At 38.9% G+C, this 15,341-nt stretch overlaps 1 protein-coding gene across 1 annotated transcript in view; it reads left to right on the top strand.

Moving 5' to 3' along the window:
• Window positions 1-15,341, top strand: part of LOC109468568 (alpha-mannosidase 2-like) — a 59,363-nt gene that overhangs the window by 30,635 nt on the left and 13,387 nt on the right. The window contains exons 2-8 of the mRNA XM_019766842.1: window positions 5,245-5,499; window positions 5,877-6,021; window positions 7,165-7,336; window positions 8,130-8,257; window positions 10,132-10,305; window positions 12,239-12,425; window positions 14,704-14,881. Of these exons, the coding sequence (XP_019622401.1) occupies window positions 5,245-5,499; window positions 5,877-6,021; window positions 7,165-7,336; window positions 8,130-8,257; window positions 10,132-10,305; window positions 12,239-12,425; window positions 14,704-14,881 (1,239 nt within the window). The remainder of the gene's footprint in view (window positions 1-5,244; window positions 5,500-5,876; window positions 6,022-7,164; window positions 7,337-8,129; window positions 8,258-10,131; window positions 10,306-12,238; window positions 12,426-14,703; window positions 14,882-15,341) is intronic.

Below are 15,341 nucleotides of genomic sequence, written 5' to 3' on the forward strand. Positions count from 1 at the left end.
TTAATTTATGAGAGCAGTTAGTAGAAGGTCTTTAGATTGTCCTCCCCGAAATAGCTAAACTTTGATTGCATTTGTTCAACTTTTGAACCAGACAGGCCGTTTAATGCTGAAAACTATCAATTTTTACTACCCAGCTTTGTGACCCAACCATGCCCGAAGTAAACCCTCTACTTTCTACTGCACATTTATGTCCTATATATCAAAGTTATTGTAGTTGCAATCAATATCCCAATGTTTCTAGATGGTTTGTATTATCTTCTATCTTGCTTTTGGGCTACTACTAGGAGAAGTTTTTGCAGTGCAGGATTCAACTATGGTTCATCATGGAATATGTCTTGTCCTGAATTGAGATTAGAGGTACCCAAGGTGACCTGAAACTAGATCATGGAGCAAAGAGTTTCTTTCTATGTTAAGCCTAAATTCTTCTGTAAAAGGGTTTTTATTAAAGGTCAGATTTGAAGGTCGTAACTGTCTTGTCTAATATGAAGGTAACACGGCTATAGCTAAGCACTACTATGTATAGCTAGTAGGTTACTTGAAACCAGAGCGAGAAACAAAACTTGACTTTATTTGTATGTTTAACATTTTAAAATCTAATTATAAGGTTGTAGCAATGTACCAAATTTTATATGCTTTAATTTACATGAATTAGATGAATTTAATTTTGCTTCAATTTTTTGTCTAATTTTAAGTCAGACAATTAAAATTTTGATTTTATATCTTTGCTGTGTCTTTCACTGCCATTTTATATACTTTGGTCTAAGCTTTTCACGAAAAGTTAACATAAAATTTTTAAACCTTGCTTTGAAGTCTGCCATGATCCATATTACTTTTTTCTTAGGGCTAAAATGAAAGGAACAGCATACAAATTTCTTTACAGCCAGGCATAGTGCACAGCCAAAATTTGTATTCTTGCTAGTTAACTGTAGATGCCCTTCTTTCAAGGATTGTTAGGTTGCTGAAGTGTACTATCTATCATTCCTACATGGGTCACAGAAGAACAAAAACTGTTATGAATGGCAATCATTATGAAGAATGGTGCAGAGTACAGTTGTGGACAAGTTTCTAAGGCTTTAAAGAACATACTAAAAGGAAAAAAAATGGGGGTGGGGGGTGAGTGCACAATAGATCCTTATTCAACATGTTATCAGGCATGAGTGACTAGTTTTCTGTAGAACATGATTTCTTATCAGTTCTGAGTTAAATGAGTCAGTTTGTTACATATTTGTGTACTTCAAAAGATATAATAATAATATAATAAATAATTATGATGGTCAATTGTAAGTGCAATCCTTCACATAACATTTTAGTACTGGAAAAAACATTTGATACCATTGTATACACTACCTGGGTCCCTCTTCCTTTATTAAATGCTTATACATGTATAAATAGAATGTATCTCAAATCCCTTTTTTATTTGTGGACTCTGAATCCAGAATACCTCTTTCTTGTAGATAGACGAGTCACTGTGAGAAATAACATAAAGAACAGCTTTTAAATCTAGTACATTGCATAAAATAAAAATTCTATTTTGTTTTGACTGGAACAAGAAAATCATACATCCATATACTCAACTATGCCAACAGTAAACCAGTAAATTTAACCCTTTCCCTGCGCCTAACCCTATAACACCAATACAAATTCCATGCCAAGTGGTTACCTTAGCAGACTGAAGGTTAAAATCTGGATTGAATCTCTTCTCTCCAGATAAGGTGACACTATTTGCAGTGGTGTTGTTTACAACTGGCACGGGGCGCGTTATCGGCAAACCTCCATCAACATGGACTACTTGAACTTGAGATGATAAGGGCCTCCCAATAAAGCTGCCAGGGGTAACGCAACCTCAGCAACTCGGAAATAAATTCTCACAAGATCCAATCTTTGTGACGTAAAGAAGGAAATTGTGTTGATGACTCTGGGAGAAAGAAGGAAAAAATTGGGAACAGTCTCTGAATACAGATTATCTCTTGCTGTTTAGAAAAGTTAGTTTGGGAAAGTTTGTCATGTTTTTATGGCAAATAGAAATAAGCTGGTTCATAGTTTGGACTGTGCATGCTGAGTGTGATGCATTGTGGGTAAATTCTATAGCAGCTATAGTGCAGTAGTAACTTATCGGAAAAAATATATATTTGTGGTGGGGAGGTCACTGCGAAAATAAAGCCGCTGCAAACATTTCCAGCCTTACTGTAATAGAAGTTGACCATATTTCTTTCCTTGACAATATGTTGTGACTGGATCCTTCACTGGAAGTATAGATTTGCCAATTACTGCGCAGGTCATCGCGAAGGCGGGGAGAGGGAAAATCGTGGCAGCCAGTTTGTCAACGCTAGGCTAGGCGCAACTTAAAACAGCTGGTAGCGCTCTAAACAAGATGGACTAGCGAACTAAATTTTCAAACATACCTAGTGTGATATAATGTCAGTTTTTTTTTAACTTCTTGTTTCCCTTTAATTAATGACTAGATAATGCTAAAATATTTATGTACTGGAATTTATTTCTTTAATTTTGGGATGGAAGAGGAAAGACAGTTTTTGGGATGATTTTTGAACAATTGTGGTGTCATGAATTCGTAGTAGAGGGGTCACTGGAAACCATTGTTTTCAACATTTCCAGATTTACAGCAACACACTGTAGACCATTTGTTTCTTTGATAGCCTTCTGTGGGTAGACGCGGTCGTTCACCGGAAATATAGATTCACCAATCATGAGCAGGACGCACATGTAACCCTGAGGGCACCATTCTGTTAGAAGTTTGTGATCCTAGTAAGTATAAAGTCTGTGGAAGGTTAATCAACAATACGTAATTCCAAAGTGTAACCCTTTAAGCACTGTTATTTCCATCGTTATTTTCGTGGTCAAAGAAGAAAAAGAATTTTCAGGGTGTTTTACTTTTAGTTCATGTGGTTGAAACTATTTGCAATCGTGAAATCATGAATTTGCCTGCAAAAATAAACCACCAAAAGCATTTCAATAGATACAATTACGCGCACATGTTAACCATTTTTTCTTCAACAACCCACTATGGGTAGATGCAGTCGTTCACCGGAAAAATAGATTCACCAATCATGAGCAGGACGCACACATGTAGCCCTGAGGGCACCGTTCTGTTAGTACAGGAGCCATTTCCACAGCAGACTCGGACTGCTAAATGTGCCTGTCTCCACCATAGGCCAGGGGTTAACATGGGAACTTTAATTGGATCACTTATCATGGAACTCCGAGGGGAAGTCATGTCAAACAAAGGGGTGGACGGAGTCTTGTCTTGACATTGACTTCCCCTCAGGCTGGTTTAATGTCTGATAAAAGGATTTTTCTATGATAAATCAGATTATTATTGATTTTAATATGCAGTGCATTGGGTTAGGAAAGGTACTTGTAAAAAGAATTGTTGGAATGATCTGTGTTGCTTAGATTTTAGTTTGTCCTTTCACAGCAAGGTTTCAGTTTTTATTTACAATAAATGATATTTATGTTTCTCTTGAAGTAAATACAGGAGATCATTTTTTAGATAAATTCATCACCGCACCAAATATTTTCCGTGTTTTATTTTGAAACCCTTTTCTATCTTGAGTGAATAAAGATCTATTACCACCACACTTCTAAATTACAGTATATAGATTTGTATTTGTGTGGCATAAAAGGATGGTACAATCCAAATAGATTATAATTAATAGGTTGGTCCTTGAAACGTAATGAAATTAGACAATGACATAGGATTCTGAGAAACCAGAAGACACTTAAAGCCTGCACCTGGTTTGATAACTGGCTGAAAAATTGCGTCTTCTTATCGCCTAAGCAGTCAGCTCAGCTTCCCCGCCCTACATCGTTAACTGCCAAAGATTAATTGTTTCAATTATCGTGATAAACGAGGTCATTTATGCTGGGATTTGCTGGTATATCCCAGAGGTGGGTACAAAATATTACCGGTGCTAAAGCAAGGTACATTTGTTGTTTTTCCCTGACAAGAGTTCATATACAGTAACGTAATAGTCTAATACTGTGCCTGTCCTTGGTGCTGAAATAACTGACTGTTGTTGTTAGGCCAGATTATTTCTTGCTTGTGTAGTAAAGTACATGTTCTTACATGCATTAAAGCAAGGTACATTTGTTGTTTTTCCCTGACAAGAGTTAATATACAGTAACATAATAGTCTAATACTGTGCCTGTCCTTTTTTTATTTTGCCTTGTACAAGAGTTAATACACAGTAAAAGTATATGAAATACCTGTCCTTGGTACTGAAGTAATTGGTTGTTATTGTATAATTTAAGGTCTGTTTCCATTGTGCTTCAAGTAAGGTGAATTGTAGTTTTTGTCTCACAAAGTACACAAATAATTATATATAAGTCTATACCTGTCCTTGGTACTGAACCAATAGGCTGTAGTTATGTTTTCCCTAACAAATCTTTTTATGTATTAGAATCTCTCACAAACACAATTCATAGAAACCTTGACTAGCAAGGATTTTATTAAAACAATTTCTATAGAATGAGTGGAAAACTTAGAAATACTTAGAACCCATTATATTTTCCCAAGAACCTACAGTACAACCCATCATTTTTGCATCACATTGTGCAAATGATGTATCTTTGTGCCACTTTTCACGGTACTCGGAATTCTGTTTTAACGATTTCCAGCCAACAGCATTTCACGTTTTAGTGTACTGATGCATGGAGGATTTACACAGCCTGACGATCTGTGGATTACTTTCCAATTACCATTCATTACTGGGCATTAATCAGGCCTATCAGTCATGGGGATCAGTCGTAAGACATGGTCTAAAGAAGGGATCAGTGCTGAACACATGTACGCTCCTTGGGCAGTTGTAAAAGAAGTGGTTGCTTCTCAGCTTAAGTATGAAACCCTCGGAATATCTCTCATACCTCCATGGAGTATGTAGAGTTTTTGGCAACATCTCAGGGAGTAGCCTAATGGTACAGTTTTGTGTGCAGTTTGCAAGAATTTTAGGAATTGTACATGAATTTTGGCATGAATTGAATTACAGGAAGTTGACAAGTTAATCATGAGATAACCTTTTCTGGGACCTTTGACCTAACTTCCTGTCTGTTCCCCCAGTGTGACAAGCACTACATAAACACAAACAAAAATACAGACACACCAAAAACTAAACCTCCTGTATCTTTTCAGAAAAAGTGGTAGAGCTAAAATTGGTCACCTAGCTCAGACACAAACTAATTTGTGTGATTGGTTTTGAAATTGAAACATTTTATTTTTGTTTGTTGCAGACTGAGCTAGACTTCATCAAGGATAAAATGGAGAATCTGGAAAACGACATCCACCACAACCAACAGATCATTGACGAGATCAGAAACTCGGTCAAACAGATCATCGGTGGGGAGAACATGTCAAAGTACATCCCAGTCCAGAGGAACATCCCAGCCCTGGTGGAGGAGGTGCCTGAGAGCCCCGTACAGGCCAAGATTGAAGCTGGGGACTGTTCATTTGTGGAGAGGCAGGGGGAGCATAGGGACGATGTACAGGTGGGTTAACTAGAAATCATACAGTCCAACTTGCCCATTAGCAACCACCTCTATTAGCCGGAAATCTGGCCAAGACAACCACTTTTTCTTGGTCATGACTTTTCCCCATAGACCTAAGCATTAAAGAACTTGCCTAAAATGACCACTTGTCTAGTGTGGCCGCAACTGGCACTATTTGAGACTGCATATCGTCCAATCTCTACCTAGACAACCAGATCGATTTCTAGTGTGTGGCAGAAAGCATTTTTTGATGAAATTACTAGCGAAAGAAATTGGCCAGGTTGCTATTGATTTGTAGCAAACTTTTAGTATGTTATAATGTACCATTTCTGAAAATCTAACTGAAGGCTTTTTTCTGTTCTTTCCACCATGTTTAGATGTTGGATGTGCTTGACCTGTTACCTTTTGACAACCCTGATGGAGGAGTTTGGAAACAGGGCTTTGATATCCACTATACAGACAGGGACTGGGACGAACAGCCACTTAAAGTCTTCGTGGTACCACATTCACACAACGACCCAGGTATGTCAACTATAGCCTATCTACATCATGCCTAAAGTCACATAACATTTTTAAAGGTAAAACTTTTGTTCCAACACAAAACAGAAATGTTCTCACCTAGAGCTTTCAACCAGTCACTCTAGTCTTCTTCAGTAGACTGACCCAGTGACACTGGCCTCTCTGAAGTGTGGCGTCACACTTCACAGAATTCTAGAAGCATCACTGTTGTGACTTGTTACCATAGTGACAGAAAATCCTGATCTACTATTTGCTGATTTTCATATTGGTAAAGAACCCTGTTCTTGCATCGGTAGTTATGGGAATGGTTTTCTATGATTATAATCATAAAAGTACTAATAGTAAATGTATATTATGTAGGATTGTTAACAGTTTGGGTACTAAAAGCGATCAGTATCATAAATGATAAGGCTATCAGTGACATTGTATTAGTCTGAAAGCAGATGAATCGTTGAGAGACATTGACATTGTCAAATGTACATCAGGCCATAAGCCCAGCACTTAAAGGCTTACTGTGGCTTTAGAGGTTGTCTGTTGTCTGAACTCAATGAACGCTGCCCAGTAACCACATGTATGAACAGTCATCACTTTGACAGACAAGTTAACACCTTTTCATAGGGATAATCCTCTTGGATTATCCAAGATGATCCATAACATGACATTAATCCATTACTATGGTTAAGCTCTTTCATCTTGTGCATTGGATCCCAGTTACAAAACTGCAGTAGGACGGTCCAAGATTTGAATAGAGTCAAATTGAATGCACTTAATACTTCTGGTTTAGATGGATTAACAGTTTAGCTCTTTATGTACTATTACTATGATCTACCAACTTAAAGTTATAAACACAAATTGCGACTGGGACTGAACCCATGTCATATACAAAATTGCATTTTCACAAACATTTTACATGCAATTTGAAACGTGTCATGCAAAATTACTAGGCTAAGCATATTATAGAGTCCGTACTAAATCCAAACGCTGTTAATATTATGCCAACACCTTTTTGAACCCCTAGCCTGATTTTTTCAGTCTGCCATATTGCAGGTTGCTTAATTTTCTTCGGCAATATTGAAAATGTCTCTGCATGCAAAATGCAGACTGCAGGTGGTGATTTCTAACACTGAAAGGTGTTTTCTTTTGCAGGTTGGATCAAGACCGTGGACAGGTACTACCTGGACCAGACCCAGCACATCCTGAACAACATGGTGGACAAGTTGAAGGTGGACTCTCGGAGGAAGTTTATCTGGGCCGAGATCTCCTTCTTCTCCATGTGGTGGGACAACATCGACGCTGAGAAGAAAGAAGCAGTCAAGAAGTAAGTTATCTGTAAAGAAAAGGAAAGTGATCTTGATCCATTTTTAGCTCACTGAAGAGCTAGTCTCCCACTGGTCGTTACAGAGAAGACAGATGCCATGTATAGTATTTACAAGCCCATTGTACAGGGGAAATTCCCCTAGCTCTTTTAGACAAGCACAATGAACAGTGGACCATGGCTTAACTGCCCTAAGGACTGCAACACTTTTCCAATAACAAGCATGTCAGGTGAGCCGGGATTCGAACTACCAACCTCTTGTAGAAACAAGAAGTCAAAGATCTTACACCTCCATAAAATATTTAGAGATTTCTGAATTTCTTTTAATTACAGTTGTACAAATTCCTTGTTGATTCTTAGTAAATTAGTAGTAAATTATTCTACAAAGCATTTTCCCACTGGCTTAGAGAAGGCATTGGAAAGGAAATGAGATAAGCCTTACTGGGACCTTTGACCTAACTTCCTGTCAGCTTAAAATGGAAGTGTTAGAGTATGCAGTATATTGTTAGTATAGCTTTGTTAACAATAGTCATTTCAGCACCAAGGAGAGAATAACTTGCGTTTTCCTTTTTATGTCTGTTCAACCTTTTCTATTCTTTGCTATTCTATAATGGAAGTCTATTCTATTCTATTATGCTGTTTTATGTCAGTATATAATGTGTATGTGTATTAGATACACAATAGTAATACTTTTAATATCTATTGCTGAAAATATGTCACATTCTTTTGTTTCATACAATGTATCTGTATGTGACATTTGTATAATTGTGTTTTCTAAATGCTTCCATTATTTCAGGTTGGTAGAGAACGGGCAGTTGGAGATAGTGACAGGGGGCTGGGTGATGACAGATGAAGCCATCACGCATTACTACGCCATGATTGACCAGCTTATTGAGGGTCACGAGTGGATCAAGAGAAATCTGGGTATGTGGCAGGTGGATGTGGTCTGTCATAATCAATAACGGTTACTGTAGTCTAGTTTTCCCCTGTTCAGCCTCAGATGTCCCAATTTTTTTACCTCATGCTTCACAGTTTAGCATTTGTTTTCCTTAAATTTCTTACTTCCTTTCTCCCATTCTTCCTTCCTTCCTTCCTGCTATTCTTCCATCCATTCTTCCTTATTTCCTTCCACTTTTTCTTCCTTCCCTTCATTCTTCCCTCCCTCCCTCCTTTCCATTCTTCCATCCATCCATCCATCCATCCATGCATCAATTCTTTCTTCCTTTCTCCCTTTTTTCCCTCCTTCCTTCCATTCTTCCATCCATTCTTCCTTCCTTATTCCTTCATTTAATTCTTCCCTCCCTCCCTCCTTCCTTCCATTCTTCCATCCATCCATCCATCCATCCATCCATCCATTCTCCTTTCCTTCCTTCCATCTACTGTTCCCTCCTTTCCATCCTTCCATTCATTCTTCCCTCTTCCTTCTTGGCTTCTTTCCTTTCCACCTTCCTTCTTTCTTTCTAAGCCCTTTATACCAATGTCTTCTTCCCTTCTTACTCTATGTCCTCTCACTATAATACATGTAATACTGTGTTCAATCCCACAGACTACATCAATCTTCATTTCCCCCCAGTCTATCTTTCACAGTTCCTAATCCCTGTCCTGTCAATACTTCACCCCCTCCTTTTCCCATGGTACGACCCGATAATGCACTAGTCCAAGCCCATAAAATACGTTCCTTAAGCCTTGAAATGCATCAGTACTTCCACAATCAAAGTGAGCACTTGAAATTCAGACTTTATCTTGGCTGGGGTCCAATTCCAGTTAATAGAGTACAAAATAGGCTTGGAGGTTGATATTGGTCTCAGTTTGACAGCCCTCCCCTGAGAGCACTCTGAAGGCTGTAATATCTGCTGGTATTGGCATCTTGGTAGCACCGAATAACTTCAAAGGATCCTCCACTGATAGTTTAAGGAAGATGGATACATATTGGGGCAAAGGCCACCATATATACCTTTGGGATGTCCAGGCCTTTGATTATGCAATACTCAGACCTAGTTCCTAGAATATCCTCCGATTTAGTACTTTGAAAATGTCCTTGAGAATCTGTATATCCTGTCAGCGTGGTAGAACACAGTAAGAAATTTGTCCTTGAAAAATATTAGAAATGTCAGTACTGTAATGTACTGTCCCCTAGCTAGGCCGTTGCAATGGCGACTTTTTGTTAACCTGGGTGCCATCGGACTTTCTACGGTGCTTCTTGTATTCACTACCCCGAAAAATTTTTTTTCGAGCCAGCGAGAAATCCTGTAGCAAACTGATGACAGCTGGGCTAACTTCGATGCCAAGGACTTTCCTATTGACCTAAGCATTAAGAATTCTGTCTGTAGTGGGCATTCTGTCTAACATAATTAGACAAGTGGCCACACATTTAATGTCCTGCAATACGGCCAAATATAGCCTTAAAAAGAGTTAAAAATTGTATATGCTTTAGATATGAAACAAACTCTGTATTATGAAACACATATTGAAACTCGCCAGATTTCAAAGCTCTGAAATATTTTCAAAATTGTGTATTTCTTGCTGATTCTATCCAATGCATTTCCCCACTGTCTCTCATAAGGCAACAGACATGATGCGTATTGCAGGAAACTGAAGTCAGAAAATGAGATAACCTTTTCTGGGATCGGGACCTGTCACCTAATTTTCTGTCAGTGTGTGCCAGCTGCCTAGCATTGGAAATACAAGCAAACACATGTACAACACAAACCTAAAAGTAACCATCCATACACAGTCTGAGGTAATAACTAAAATTTATTTCCAGCACATAAAATTGACAAAATTTTTCGCCACATTAGGAATAAAGCCGCGGAGTGGTTGGGCGATCGACCCGTTCGGACACTCCCCCACCATGGCGTACCTACTGAAGAGGATGGGACTACAGAACATGGTGGTACAGAGGGTCCACTACTCTGTCAAGAAACAACTGGCCAAGGAGAAACAGCTGGAGTTCATGTGGAGACAAAACTGGGGTTTGTACAACTGTTGTAACAAGGATAAGTTAAAGTTAATGATTTGTCGTTTAAGGTTAAATGGTAAGAAGGTAATACAATATGCCAAAAAACAGTTACTCAAGCAATTGAATATAATTTTAGAAATGGTCAGACTTTTCAGGTAGCATCCACTACCTTTCATAAGTGACAATGAAGAGTTGTCAGAAAAGCAGGTTTATACGTGTAAGCACAAACTATTGATTGGTATACAAATATTGTGTGTGTGAAGACAAATTTTTTGAAAGTCCAAATATATTGATTGTTTTCTTAAATAGGTCAGTTCAAACACATAATTGTGGATATTAAAGATGTATTGGTTTGGGGGAGAACAAGATTATTAAGATGAAGTTCAATGAAAATTGGCATAGAATACAATTATTATTATAGTAAGTACATGTACAAGATTATCTTTTTCTTCTTTAAAAAAGAAATTGTAGAATATCACTGATGTCAAATTTTTTGTGAGACAAGGGCTGCAACCAATTCCTATTTTACCACAGAAGTTCACCACTAAAACAAAACCACCACAAATACATTGTATTTCAAAATCTACTGTAAGAAGGAAAGGGTATATGGTGTTGTAATAAAATAGGAGAGAGTCTACAGGTACATTATATCTTATCTCTCAGTTAAGTCATCCGTCATAACTGTCAGATGTGTCAAGTTTATTGGAAGGAAGATAGATACATGCCTGAAAAAGCATGCATAGTGCTTTTTTATTTTTAAATTTATGCTGGGACCTTTCTGAAAATAAAAAAAATCAATACTTGCATCATCCATGCATCATCAAAGGAAGAGAGTGTCAAAAACATAGTTTACAAACTCTGAAAATTGTGTTAATTTTCCTTGTTTTTCCCCATGTCCTGTTCCCAAAAATGAATTTTTGAGTACTGGATATGTTTACAAACTCTGAAAATTGTGTTGAATTTCCTTTTTTTCCCTATGTCCTATTCCCAAAAATGAATTTTTGACTTTGAGCCCTGGAAAGGGTAAGATAATTGAATATGGTACACAGTTGTGTGGCCCAGTTGGTCTAGAAACAGATGGGCATGGCCCCAAAATACCATACAGGGTGTATTGGGTATAAAAGCTAAAAGCTAACTTTAGAATGAACTTTAGAATGATAACTCAAGGACAATGGAGACAAGTGTGTGTAATCGTGATAGATACTGTGTCTCCAGACAAGGTTATTGAATAAGGGACAGAGGAAGGTCACCCTGATTTCTGAAATATGAAGAATCATAAAGAGGGGTATTACATGCCAGGATGGTATTCTGAGAGAAAATAGCTTCAGTTGATAAATCGTTTTGCTGCTCAAGAGTTGAAGGTTACTTCAGAATCTGTTGAAGGTTGATCAAGGTTAGAGTAAGCAAACTTTGAAACAGTATTTCATGCATGCAAATAGATCTTTTAAGTACTTTATCCATGCAGTGGGTGGATATTTTGTACAGTGTAAGTGCAGTGTCATGTATCTACATTGTCATACTATTATGCATATTCTTATCTTTGGATTTTACATCTACATGTACAAACACATGTATCTGGGCTGGATAAGCTGAATGTTTTTCATGGTAGTTTATGAAGAAACTGAATCTAAATTCTTGAAAATCAGCTTATATTATGATTATTGCATCATTAAATGATAACCTCTACCCGTTAAAATCAGGAGGAATCGCTCACTGAAATATTTTGAAAAATGTCGTCAGTTTTTTCATGAGTTGGTCGGGAAACAGGGAACACAACATTTTTTTAATACATGTAGGCATCACGAGTCTTGTTTAATTCCTACCTTGTTTTATCTTTGTCTTACGTTGCTTTCCTCAACTTTCCTGTATAGCAATAAAATGACTGGGGAAAACTATGCTGTGCTAAACAAATTATGCCTATTAGTAACACTTTCCTTTCCCCCCAGACCATGGAGCGAGTTCAGACATGCTGTGCCACATGATGCCCTTCTACAGTTACGACGTGCCCCACACCTGTGGTCCAGACCCTAAAGTCTGCTGTCAGTTTGACTTCAAACGACTGCCGGGCGGTCGAGTCAACTGTCCCTGGAAGGTCCCACCTGTACCTATCAATGACAACAATGTAGCAGAAAGGTGAGCAGCACTTAACACGACTTCACTCAGGTGAAAATGAGTACATAGCTTTTGGTTAGGGACGTCCCTTGGATAGGTCCCTTGCTTTGTTTAGAGCCTTAGGCCAAGGAAAAAAAATGTTGTGTTTCCTGTTTCAGTCCAGAAAAAATTAGGGTCGGTAGGTAGGGATTATCTTATTTTATTTCTATTTTTTATTTTTTTTTTAGACTTTGCTGATTGCTGTGTTTATATAAGCAGAACATGATGAAAAATCGATTGTGCAATATTATATTTCATCACTCAGGTACTCAGGTGTCAGATCATGGAGCTTTAAACGGTCGATCAGCTCGAAGAACTTAACAGATGTCCCTAGCCCTTGCAGGGCTAAATTCAGATTCAGGTCCTGATTCAAGTCTACAGGTATTCAGGGTTCTCCCAGGGATTTGGGAGAAAAAAAAGAAACAAAAAAGAATTCTAAAGAAAAAAAAATTAATCTGCACAAAATTTTAATTGGTTTCTATCCCTTTGTTTGCCTAAAAATCGATAGTGTGATTGTATCAATTTGAAACCCCAAAAAATTAGCTAAATCGGCGATTTAAGGTTATTGCGCAATGGACGTGCCCTATGACCTTCAACCTTTGGGGGTCATGCGCCCTCCCCCATGCCTTGCCAGTCCGTTTTCGTGGGCAAATTTCTGCTTTTTTAGAGGTTTTGCGACCTAAAAACTCACATCAGAGGAAAAATACACCACAGACGACATTTTCATGGTAAATATCGATAAATGGACCAGGCATTTTTCTGTCCCGTTGCCGATTTTGCTGATTTTCGCTAGCCTCTACCAGGCTTGAGGAGGCGGCTGGAAAAAGTAGAAATCGGCCAAAATAGAGAGATAAGCATGCCAGGGGAGTTTGGCCGTTGAGAGAACAGTTCGCCGCCCCACAAGCCTGTCGGTAGTCGCCACGATCAACGGCATAAAAGTAATCCCCCCATTAATCCAACAAAGGAAGTATCTCAGCGCAGAAGATCATTTAAGCAATAAATCCAGCAGCGCGCCGTAGGGCGCCCCTGGGCACGCGAACAAAGACATGAGTCGGCCGCCCGGTACAAAGGTCAAACCGGTGGTAACATCAAAACGCAAAAAAAATAGTCACTTTCCCGTTAAGATACTAGTGATGCGACCATTTTCATGCTTTGTTTTTTTAATAACAAATGGAATTGAATCAATCTATTTTTACGACGGAAATTCATACGGTAAAATTTGTCTCATTTGGCTAGGTTACTTTTCTGCTCTTGCTTCGTTATTGTGCGGTCTATCTGAAGCCGCGGGAAATACACATACAGGCACGAAATCGCGACCGTATATTGTGGGGCGGCGAACTGTTCTCTCAACGGCCAAACTCCCCTGGCATGCTTATCTCTCTATTTTGGCCGATTTCTACTTTTTCCAGCCGCCTCCTCAAGCCTGGTAGAGGCTAGATTTTCGCCATGTGCTTATAATTTGTTTACGTCGATAGCTACCTTTCCTCGTCCGGTTTTATGGGCAAATTTCCGCTTTTTTAGACGTTTTGGGACTAAAAGACCGACAAAGGGGGAAAAATAAATCATATACATTATTTTTATGAGAAATACTGCTATCATGGACCAGACATTTTTCTTTCGCGTTGCCGAATTTTTGCGGCCGCCGCATGCTGATGGTGCAGTACGGTAGGGAATTTTCTACGATTAGTTCGTAAATGTATCGGCTTTTAAACTTATTTTCGGAGTCGATGGCTTTGTTTTACAAACAAATCAGACAAATTATTAGCGTTGTTTACACGACTTCAAAACGCTAGCGGGGCGCCCGATGTTCCACCAATGACAGCGATTCTCTCGGTAGCGTCGTGCAAAATGTTTTGGTTCAGCAATATGCAGGGGTCCACACAAAAATAAGGCTAGGGTCGGCGGGTTTTTTTAGGGTCGGTCGGGAAACAGGAAACACAACATTTATTTTCCTAGGCCTTAGGTATTGGTGCTTCAGGTATCAAACACATATGATCACTTGTCTTCAAAATGCTGTGTAAGCCTTGCTTGGTTTGTATGAAAGTCTGGTGTTGGGTTACAAAGTCATCATGTTTGTGTTGGGTTACATCATGTTGCAATTTTATAGCAGGAGGGATTTAGACTACTGTCACCATATATTATAATAGCAATTGCGTTTGAGTAAGAATATTAACTGAGCAGACCATATTGAGAAGGTAAACATTATTGCAAATACCTTTGTAGTTATAATAACTTCTGTGTGCTTTCCTCTTTTTTGCAGGGCTAAGTTACTGCTGGATCAGTACAGGAAGAAGTCCAAACTGTACCGCAGTAACATCGTGTTGATACCACTGGGGGATGACTTCAGGTACGACAAGGCCATCGAGTGGGACCAGCAGTACGGCAACTACCAGAAACTCTTCGACTACATGAACGGTCAGCCCAACTGGCACGTGGAGGTATGTGGATTGTTTTTATTTATTTATTTTTTTCATTTATTCGTTCGGCTGTAAAAAGACAAATTGTACAGCCAGGCCAGCCCAACTAGCCAGGCGGCTATTATCAAGGGCTTGCCCTGCTGACAAGACAAACATTTACACGTACGATACAACAATACTGTAACAATACATTAACGTGGAGAGGTCAGGGTCATACACCTAAGGCTTATAGGGGTCACCTAGAGAGTCCCATAGCTTCCTTTTAAAGGAGGCAATAGTGGTGGCAGTACGAGCGCCAGTGGAGAGAGTGTTCCAGAGTGACGTTGCTTGGTGGAAGAATGTCCTCTGGCCTCTGGTGGATTGTTTCTGTCGTTACATTCAGGACTCTAACCAGCTTGAATTTTATCCATCAGCCCAGGTTTATGATTCGACCTGATCTTGAGGGGAAGGTGCCCACAATCTAGGGGTCCGGGGGGCGGGG

This window comes from Branchiostoma belcheri, unplaced genomic scaffold (assembly GCF_001625305.1).
Source record: "Branchiostoma belcheri isolate BF01 breed outbred unplaced genomic scaffold, Haploidv18h27 scaffold2, whole genome shotgun sequence".
Lineage (NCBI taxonomy): Eukaryota > Metazoa > Chordata > Leptocardii > Amphioxiformes > Branchiostomatidae > Branchiostoma > Branchiostoma belcheri.